Genomic DNA, 8,894 nt, shown 5'->3' with positions numbered 1-8,894 from the left:
TTCCCCACAAGAGGCCACCAGTGCTTGGGAGGGTGAGGGCTGGGTTGAACCAGTTGGAGGGCTAGGAGGACCTCCTGGTGGGAGCCAGCAAGAGCATGGTCAGCCTTGGTCCTAAGGGTATGTCTGGCTTCCTCAGTCCCCCAGGGGGTAGCCTTTGTGGCATCAATGAATGGAGCCAGCAGTCCTTAAATGACACCAAGATGGATCCTACAAGCCCTTCTTCCCCAAGCTTTCCCAACCCTTGGCCTAGGACCCTACATGGTCTCTCCTGCCCTTCACCCTGCTCAGGAAGGAAAGCAGAACCGTACTTAGGGCACAGAGCAAGTTTATTTGGTGACTGCTGACAGCAAATATCCAAGAGACAAGCTGGCAGAGGTGCTGTGACAAGAGGACCTAGGACGCATTCCGGGCTACATGCAGTCTCACGCGGGGGAAGGCACGGGGCTCGGGCACACCAGGAACATCCTCAGCCATTCAGCACCATACGGACAAGCTCTGTGAATTAGAGAGAGGGATGAGCCAGGGAGGAGGGCCGCGGGGAGGGGTCCACCAGGGGCCAGGAGACCACAGGACCACGAAGGTAGCCTAGGAGTGCGCCCGCAGAAACCAACCCTGGCTTTGCGGAGGAGCCACCTTGATCTGCCCAGTTCTCTCGGCCCCCAGCTCCCCCCGTACCCGCTATTAGCCCCTCCACCCCACCCTGAGCAGCGAGAACACAGCAGGAGACAGAAAAGTTCTTAACTACACCTACAGCTACTGTCAGCCATTGGCAGGAGAAGACAGAGGTTTGGGTTAGGGTACCTCCAAGCTGCCCAGCAGAAGGAAGAAGAAAAGACTAGTCAGCTCCAGCAGCACAACAGGGCAGGCAACCAACCCCCCTATGCCAACCACCTGTGCCCCAGGGCCAGAGGATCACCCCGAGGCAAGACTGGAACAGGCTGGTGTGAGTTCGCAGACACCAGCACCCCGGGCCCTATAAGCAAAACCTCAGAGCCCATTCTAGGAGAAAAGGAGGTACCACACCCCCAGGCTGTCTTCCTCTTTGAGGAACCCTCCCCTCCCCAGTCAGCTCCATGCAGAAACATGCTAGGAGGAAGTCAGATGGTAGTAGGGGAAGGGTAGGAGCTAGAGAGCAGAGGTTGGGCAGAAAAACACTGGGGAGGGGGCAACTAGAGAAGGGGAGGCTGGGAGGAGCCGTACCCGCCCCATGGGCCCGTCACCCCGACAGGATATGCCTCACAAACGCTGCAGGAAGGAAGAGACATTCATGGTGAAGACAAGACACAGACGTATGGGGTGAAGGGGTCAGGTGATGGAGGAACAGACATTCCCTTTGACTTCCCATTCCTTCCCGCCTCCCAACCCCCTTTACACATTACCCCTTCCTTTCCTGTCATGTTCCCATTGCCTCCCACTCCTGGGCTGGGCTGGGCCCTGCCCCTTGCCTCCGGGTTCTTTTTGGAGCCCAGGGACAGGGAGAGCTCCAAATGCTGGGGGTGACCTGCCTAGACAACTTCGTCCACGAGAGCCCCAATTCATCCCTCACCTTCATAGTTGATACAACCGTTGCTATCCTCGTGCCCTGCCACCAGCATCTCTACTTCTTCCTCCGTCATCTTCTCGCCTGCAGAGAGAGAAAAAATGCATTTTGGGAACTGGGTAGCAGGTGTGTTATCAGGTGGCACCGCCACTCCAGGAGCCAGGGTAGAGCCTTACCCAGGGTGACAAGAACATGCCGGATTTCAGCACCCATGACGGTGCCATTCCCCTCCTTGTCAAATACCCGAAGGCCTTCGACATAGTCCTCATAGGTGCCCTGGTCCTTGTTCTTGGCCACAGTCTGCAGCATGGGCAGGAAGTGTTCAAAGTCCAGCACCTTCACATTCATCTCTGCCATAAAGGAGGCGGAAGGAAAGTCACGCAGGTTCTTGGGACTGAGGACATGACAGGGACCACGAGTGAGGAGGTGGCTGCCACTCAAAGCAGGAGAAATCTGTTGGGTTTGCTAGCTGAGACAAACCTGCCTGAGTTCTGGGCCTATGCAGATAAAGGGAAGCTCTCCGCTGAAGAGCTGTAGGCCCATCACCACACTGAGAAATTGTCCGCAAAGACCCTCACCATCACTCTTGGGGTTTCCCAGGACCTTGAGCACCTCGGCGTTGGTGGGGTTCTGGCCCAGGGCCCTCATCACGTCCCCACACTGGCTGTACAGGATCTTGCCATCCCCAGTTCGGTCAAACAGCTGAAAGGCCTCCTTGAACTCTAAAGATTCAGATACACATCAGCACTGAACATATGGGGGGTTAACCCTCACAACCCCTTCTGCCCATTCAACTTCGGTCATGCTGAAGAAACCAGGTATTTGTACCACTGTACACCCAAGTCCACTAAGAGGGGCCTAGTGTCCCTGCCTCCCAACACAGGTGTCCCACATAATGACACAGCTTTCCTCCCCCCTGGGCAGAACTGTCATTCACAGACCCCTCTGCCTACAGCAAGCCTGCCCAACTGCCTCACTACTCTTACTAAGGGCAGGAATTTGCCACCGCCCTGTCTGGGGCCTGTCCTTATAAGGAAGTGGGAGCAGCAGCCTGGGACTGGGGTCATCCCAGCCTGATACTTGCCACCCCTCCTGTACAGAAAGAGACCTTCAGAGGGTACAGCTATGAAATATCCTCAGCAAATCCCCCTGTCCCCATTTTCACAAGATTCCAGGTCACTGCTTTTTACAATCTTTACAGTTCCAAGCTGGAGGAGGGGGGTGGCCAGGGCGGGGGGAGCGGGCGGGGTGTTATCACAGGAGGAAAAAGGCAGAAGCTGATTAAGGGACAGAGGAGCAGAGGCAACTTAATACACCCTCCCCACACCCCCCACACAACAGGCATTAGGTGACCAAGTTGTTTCACATACCCACACCACCTAAAACTCACCCGGGGCTTGGGGCTCGGATCTAGAGTGGAAGGGGAGGGAGGAAGAAAGAGTGAGAAAAGAAAATGGAGGATCCAGAAAGCGGGAGAAGGGAATCCGGTAAGTACTTCCCTGGGGGCGCTGAAGAGATGACAGGTTGGGGTTAGGAGGTGGGTGCTAGAGGCGGGGGTCCCTCTCCCTAAACATGACCTCAGTAGGGGTCAGAGATTACTTACCTGCAGTCTGGTCCTCGGTGAAATCACACTGCTCAGGGAAGAGGGGAGCAGTCAGCATCGGAACCCCAAGCTTCTATCCCACTCCCACAAACGGAACCACAAACTCCTGTTCCGAGCTGGGGACTCGCTTCCCGACAGGACAAGACCCCCAAACTTTCCAACCCCACTCCCGACCTTCCAGGCCCTCAGCTTCCCTTTGCAAACCCCCACCCCCGACTTCCCGCCTCTCGCCCCAAATCCCGCTCATCGTTCCAGGCCCCGGGCCCCACCATCTTGACGGCTCCGCTCCGCGGGACCTTTCCCTGCAGTAATGGCTCCGGTTCCCAGCCCAACCCTTGTCTTAGTACGTCCTAATGACGTCACTCTCAGCTGATCCAGCCAATAGGAGTCCTGGCCTGGCTTTATGCAGATAACATCGCTATATTAGTAATGAGGCCGGCGGGGCCCGCCGCTGCTTCCTTCGGCTTAACCCTACCTGGCTAGGAGGAAACCGCAGAAGCGGATCGAGCGGGGCACAGGGAGTTCGCTACTCGGTGCAGCAGGAAGATCAGAGGATACCGGATTGGATATCGGACACTGTCCTCTCCCTCCTTCCCTCCCCCTCCTCGGAAGAAAGCAACAGTCGGACGCCTAGTGAGGAATCGTCTCTTTATTTGGAAACAATAGGTGGCCTCCTAGTGGCAGGAACTTGCTTCCGCCTGCCGGAGAGGCGGGGGGTGGGGGTGGGGCAGCGTCCGACCCCCACCGCATCTGTGGAAAAACACGAAAGTTGCCAAGGCCGGTCGCTCGCGCGCAGCAGGACATGAAAACGCACTCCCCCCCTTTCCTTTCCTGGCTGAGGAAAGGAAAGGAAACTTGCCTCTCGGGGAGTGGGGCGGGAGGAGCCCTACCTGTAGGAGCTCAGACGCTTAGTATGTGCTTCAGGAAGGCTGCAGGGAGGAGGCAAGAGGGGTTCAGAAGCAGGCCCTTGGATAATCCATCTGATTTTAGACAATCTAGACCCCGGGTGTCCCCACCCACAGACCGCGATCCTTCTGCCTCCCCTCCTTCCCTGTCCCTTCTGCTCCCCTGGCCCCTCACCTTCATAGTTGATGCAGCCATTGCTGTCCTCATGTCCTGCCAGAACAGTCTCCACCTCCTCTTCAGTCATCTTCTCTCCTGAGCCCCAGACATAGCATTTTAGTCCCTGCCCTCCCTCCCTCACCAACCAGGCCTCTCTCTTCTAGGTGGTACCTTCTCTTCACCCACCCTTGGAAACTTTCTCATGGCAACAGAACCCCAAAAGAATCCCCTCCTTGTAATGTTAACAGCTAGAAGCTGTCCCTGGATCTTGTTTTCCATTTCACCTGCACTAGCACCTTGTGAAAGCTTTCACAGAGGGAAAGTGAATTCCAGAGGGTTAAAGGGCTACCAGATCACAGAGCACAAGCATCTCTTCCACAACAGAAAATCAGGTTTTCCACCTCATCCTCTTTCCTCTGTCCTTGGGGAGGCATCTGCATCTACCCTCACTTTACCTCCTGCGGGAAGAAGCCCTTTGGATTCTGCCCCCATGGCTCTGACCTTCTCATTCTCCTGCCCATGACCTATAGGCTGATAATCCTTCCCTGGCTCTGCCTACTTGGCTAACCTTCTTGGTCCAGCCCCTCCTCTCCAACCCACAGGAGTTCTGGTCCCTGCCTCACCCAGGGTGGTAAGGACATGTCTGAGCTCTGCTCCCATGACTTTGCCATTCCCCTCTTTGTCAAACACCCGAAGCCCTTCCAGGTAGTCCTCATATGTGCCTTGGTCCCGGTTTTTGGCTACAGCCTGGAGCATGGGCAGGAAAGTCTCGAAGTCCACACGCCGGGACTTCAGCTCTAGTGGTTGGAAAGAGGAGGGAGAGGTCAGTGCAGTGTCACCTTGGACCCAGTTCCCATCCCTACCACGCAGGCCTTCATCCTGTTCAACATTCAGTTTGTTTTTCTAGCTGTGTTTGATAGTTTTTGAAGTCCTGAAACCCACCCCAGCATCCTCTGTCACCTTGCCAACATTCCTCGGTTTCCACCACCACACTGAAAACCCGCATTGTTCCAGGCGTCCCCCTCACCATCACTCTTGGGGTTTCCCAGGATCTTGAGCACCTCGGCGTTGGTGGGGTTCTGGCCCAGGGCCCTCATCACATCCCCACACTGACTGTACAGGATCTTGCCATCCCCTACTCGGTCAAACAGCTCAAAAGCCTCCTTGAACTCTGAAGTATAAGCAAAGGTCAGTATTGGGACCAGGGGTTCCCATCGCCACCCCTCCCCCACCCCTGACAGAAAGGAGATTCAGAAACTACGTGCTACAGCTGGGCAGAATAGGGAACCCAAAGACCACTAGTGTGGAAGTTTTCAAGGTTGGGACCGGAGCCAGGGGAAGAGAAAGAGGATCTGACCAGGGGCTTGGGACTAGACAGTGGAGCTTAAGGGACCAGCTTCTCCTCACCCTCCAGCTGGTCCTTGTTAAACTCGATCTGTGGAAGAAAAGAGCAGGTGAGGAGGGATGACAGGGCTCATTCAATCTCTCTCCAGCACTCCTCCCAACCAACTGGCAGCCACTTTTGGGGAGGGGCCCGATGAGACCAGGCTGGGAGCCCAGCTACCTCAGTCCCATTCCCAGCTCTGGACCTTGGGAGAATCCCAAGAGGAGGAATTATGGGGGGGAGGGTTTCCTGGGAACAGGGTTAATCCCATGCCACCTGTTTCCCTCCCTCCAGTGCCCTGAGCTCTGCATCCCTCACATAACTGGGGGCTGAACAAAGGCTAAATTTACCCCTGGCCCCCAGCTGTGATTGTCTAACAAGTCTGTCCTCTTCAGCCTTCCCTCCTGGGGTTCGGAGCTGCGGCTTTTAGAATTGAACAGCCAGCCAGGCACAGGCACCAGTTCCCTCTCTTCACCTTGAAACTGTCCTCAGAACCCAGATGTTCCCCATCTCACGGGTCCCTGCCTCTGGCAGGGGGGTCAGTGAGAATGTGTGTACATATCCACACACATGTTATAGGTTAGAGGGAGAGAACAAAAAAGAACAGCAGAGTCATAAGCCTGGATGCTTCGAAATGGTGGGGGGCAGGGGGGGCCTAAGAGGAATCTCTAATATCTGTCTGATGCTCACTGATTCCCTGTTTTCTAGATACCCCCTCATCTCCTAGGCTGTTTCCCACCCTGTATCATCCCTTCCAAATTCTTTCTTCATTTTCCCGGAACTCACCACCACTTTGGAGAGATCGATGGGGGGCTCCTGGGTTTTCTGAGGGGCTGGAGGGGCAGCTGGAGCTGGCTCAGCCTTGGTCTTGGCTGGAGGGGCCCCAACTGCGGGTTTGGCAGCAGGTTTGGCAATAGAGGGTCCTGCCGGTTTCTTCATAGGAACATCCTTCTTGGGAGGCATGATGTCCGGTGTCCAAAGGACAGTGTGCCGATGGGGGCACCCATCTCTGTTTAAATAGCCAGGGAGTCTGGGATGTCAAGGGGCGGGGGCAGGGGCAGGGAGCCAGTTGGCGGTGGGGAGGGTGAGATAGAGGAGAGATATGCTGGCCTGCCCTGGACTCCTATGGTTCAGGACTCCTGTCCCAAGGTCTTCTCGCTTCTGTTCACTTGGCCCAAATGCTGGCCAGAACAGTGGCCCCTTTGGGGGCAGGGGAAGGAAGCCAGAGATAGCCCAGAATAAGGGAGTTAACCTCCAGGGTAAGGATAGGATGCTTGCCAGTGACAGACACTGACATAAGGGTGAAGCAAAGAAGAGGATGCAGGCATTCCAGGCCTCAACCCCCTGACACAGAATAGTCCTTTTTTCTAGCAGCTTTAGATTCTTGAAGGCTGAGGCAGGGAGGGGAGCCTTATGAACTGGGATTGTTAAAGTGGAGTCTGGGAGGGGCACCTGCTTAGCTCAGTCAGTAGAACATGCGACTCCTAATCTCTCAGGGTTGTAGGTTCAGGCCCCACATTGCGTGTGCAGATGCTTAGAAATAAAATCTTTAAAAAAAAAAAAAAAAGTGGGGTCTGGGAACAGTGTAAGGTGAAAAGAACAAGCAGCTCCTCCACTCCCCTCTGACCACGGTTGAGGAACAGGGGTAGTTGACCCCATAGACTAATAATCCCCAAAACTTACAGTCCTTGCCGCCTTCCCTCCCAGCCCAGAACTGGAATTGTCCACAATATAGATAAAGAATAGTAACAGAAAGAGGAGTGTGACACCCCCACTGTCTCCTGTTCCCAGTATTGTATGAAGGGTAAGGGTGGGGGCAAGGATCAGGTTTACTGACCACCACCCATACTCTCAAGGAAGGAACCCTTTCCCACAAGTCCACAGTCATTCAGGTCAGACAAAGGTAGGGTGCCTGCTGAATATGCAGCTGAATTTGCAGGGACTCACTCTGTGGTGGCGCACCTGAGGGGAAGGGCCTAAATCCTAAAATCTCTCATCCAAAAGGATGTGGGAGGTCCAATGAGCTCCACGGCTACTTACCCCTCAACCAGAGAATAATAAAAACTCTGACACTGGCCCCAGGTCCCAAACCTTGCAGGGGGGCACCAGGGTTGGGTCTAAGTCAGAGGTGGTTGGGAGGGGCGGGGAGGTTGCTGGCTACTTTTGTTCTAGGGAAAAGGAAGGAAAGGATTTAGGCAGAATTCTGAGGAAGATATTAGTGATTCCCCTTAGACCCTGGGGTTCAGAGTGGATGATCTGTCTTCCACTTGCAAAAATGCGTCTGAATCTCATTACTGAACATTGTCCCATTTTAGAAAAATCAGAATCATTCCACTCTCCCAGAATACATCACACACACACGCACACACCCACACACACGCACACGCACGCACGCACACCTTAAATCAAGCTTAAATAAAGGAAAGATTCCCTCCCCAGCTCCCAAAAACTCACCCTGCGGGGTCCAGGTAAGGGCGGAGGCGGGGCGCTGGGAGGAGGCTGTGGGCCCCTCAGGGTTAACTCCAGAGGCCTCGGAGCATGCCGGGAGTCGTAGTCCTCGAGCTCCCGCGGGCTCACGGGAGACCGCGCTGTTTAGGAGGAGGAGGACGCCCAGGCGGTGGCTTCCGGCAGGTGGCGGCGGTTGGTGACTCAGGAAGTTTTGGCGCACTTCTTGTCCCGGAACTAAAAGGCAATGCTCAATTTACAGTCTCCTCCCCTGACCCTAAAAGCGTGCGGGAGGCCCCCAGGAGTTGAGTTCCCCGTTTAGTGCGGACTGGGATATTTTCTCCGAATCGGCTTGTGGGAGAATGCCGGACCAGGGGGAGGGCCGAAGGCACCGCGGGCCGGGTGTAAAGCGTAGTGGGGTGCACTCAGTGCCCCGGAGTGAGGGGTGCGGTTGGCTTAGCGTACTCTCGCGGTTTGGTAGAAGAGAGCAGAGGTTACTGAGTTCTTATGTGACTTGGAACAATAACTCCAAAGTGTTTCTTTTTCCACTCTCCTTCTTTTATTTACATGAGCTAGTAGTAGAAGTCAATGTTAAGATTTGGGATTAAGCCTGGTCACCTGCCCCAGTTTCTCCCAGGTTGAAGTTTCTCCATACCGCGGTCGGGACCTCACGGGTCCGCCTGGAATGGAGGCTCGGCACTCCAGCCCTTTCAGTCTGTGACACCTCTGCTATCCTTGGACATCACATTCCCCAAACCATTATCAGAAGTTCCCCGCCCTGTGCGGGGAGGGAACCAACTGGTCAGGCCCTGAGTCAGTAAATGCCGCGCCTCTGGTGCTGAGGCTGGGGCTACCTGGGC

At 55.2% G+C, this 8,894-nt stretch overlaps 2 protein-coding genes across 4 annotated transcripts; both read right to left on the bottom strand.

Moving 5' to 3' along the window:
- Nucleotides 1-308: 308 nt before the first annotated feature.
- Nucleotides 309-3,558, bottom strand: MYL6 (myosin light chain 6). Of its 2 annotated transcripts, XM_046014011.1 has the most exons (7): nt 3,413-3,558; nt 3,144-3,171; nt 2,119-2,262; nt 1,717-1,890; nt 1,547-1,624; nt 1,201-1,245; nt 309-495 (listed from the first exon to the last, which is right to left on the bottom strand). In XM_046014011.1, exons 1-6 carry the CDS (start codon nt 3,413-3,415, stop codon nt 1,217-1,219), a joined length of 456 nt encoding a protein of 151 aa, XP_045869967.1. In that variant the 5' UTR covers nt 3,416-3,558; the 3' UTR covers nt 309-495; nt 1,201-1,216. The 2 variants fall into 2 exon arrangements, with proteins under 2 accessions (XP_045869967.1, XP_045869966.1); XM_046014010.1 differs by lacking the exon at nt 1,201-1,245 and having other exon boundaries at nt 3,413-3,555.
- Nucleotides 3,559-3,774: 216 nt separating this feature from the next.
- MYL6B (myosin light chain 6B) lies at nt 3,775-8,192 on the bottom strand. 2 transcript variants are annotated; one of them, XM_046014007.1, is made up of 8 exons: nt 8,044-8,192; nt 6,376-6,598; nt 5,613-5,640; nt 5,233-5,376; nt 4,829-5,002; nt 4,224-4,301; nt 4,034-4,072; nt 3,775-3,893 (listed from the first exon to the last, which is right to left on the bottom strand). In XM_046014007.1, exons 2-7 carry the CDS (start codon nt 6,550-6,552, stop codon nt 4,044-4,046), a joined length of 630 nt encoding a protein of 209 aa, XP_045869963.1. In that variant the 5' UTR covers nt 6,553-6,598; nt 8,044-8,192; the 3' UTR covers nt 3,775-3,893; nt 4,034-4,043. The 2 variants fall into 2 exon arrangements, with proteins under 2 accessions (XP_045869963.1, XP_045869965.1); XM_046014009.1 differs by lacking the exon at nt 8,044-8,192 and having other exon boundaries at nt 6,376-6,618.
- Between the last annotated feature and the right edge of the window lie 702 nt (nt 8,193-8,894).

Source organism: Meles meles, chromosome 7 (genome assembly GCF_922984935.1).
Source record: "Meles meles chromosome 7, mMelMel3.1 paternal haplotype, whole genome shotgun sequence".
NCBI lineage: Eukaryota > Metazoa > Chordata > Mammalia > Carnivora > Mustelidae > Meles > Meles meles.
Note: the sequence above shows the minus strand (reverse complement) of the source record. Positions and strands in the feature narration are given on the sequence as shown.

Excerpts from the sequence above, each read along its gene's own strand:
- MYL6 (XM_046014011.1), bottom strand. Across the intron at positions 2,263-3,143 it reads CACCGAGGACCAGACTGCAG|AGTTCAAGGAGGCCTTTCAG; the intron begins GTAAGTAATCTC and ends CTGAATCTTTAG. Across the intron at positions 1,246-1,546 it reads CGGTTGTATCAACTATGAAG|CGTTTGTGAGGCATATCCTG; the intron begins GTGAGGGATGAA and ends TCCTTCCTGCAG.
- MYL6B (XM_046014007.1), bottom strand. The coding sequence starts at position 6,552 with ATGCCTCCCAAGAAGGATGTTCCTATGAAGAAACCGGCAGGACCCTCT. Across the intron at positions 5,003-5,232 it reads GGGAAACCCCAAGAGTGATG|AGCTGAAGTCCCGGCGTGTG; the intron begins GTGAGGGGGACG and ends TCCAACCACTAG. Across the intron at positions 4,073-4,223 it reads TGGCTGCATCAACTATGAAG|CCTTCCTGAAGCACATACTA; the intron begins GTGAGGGGCCAG and ends TCCTCCCTGCAG.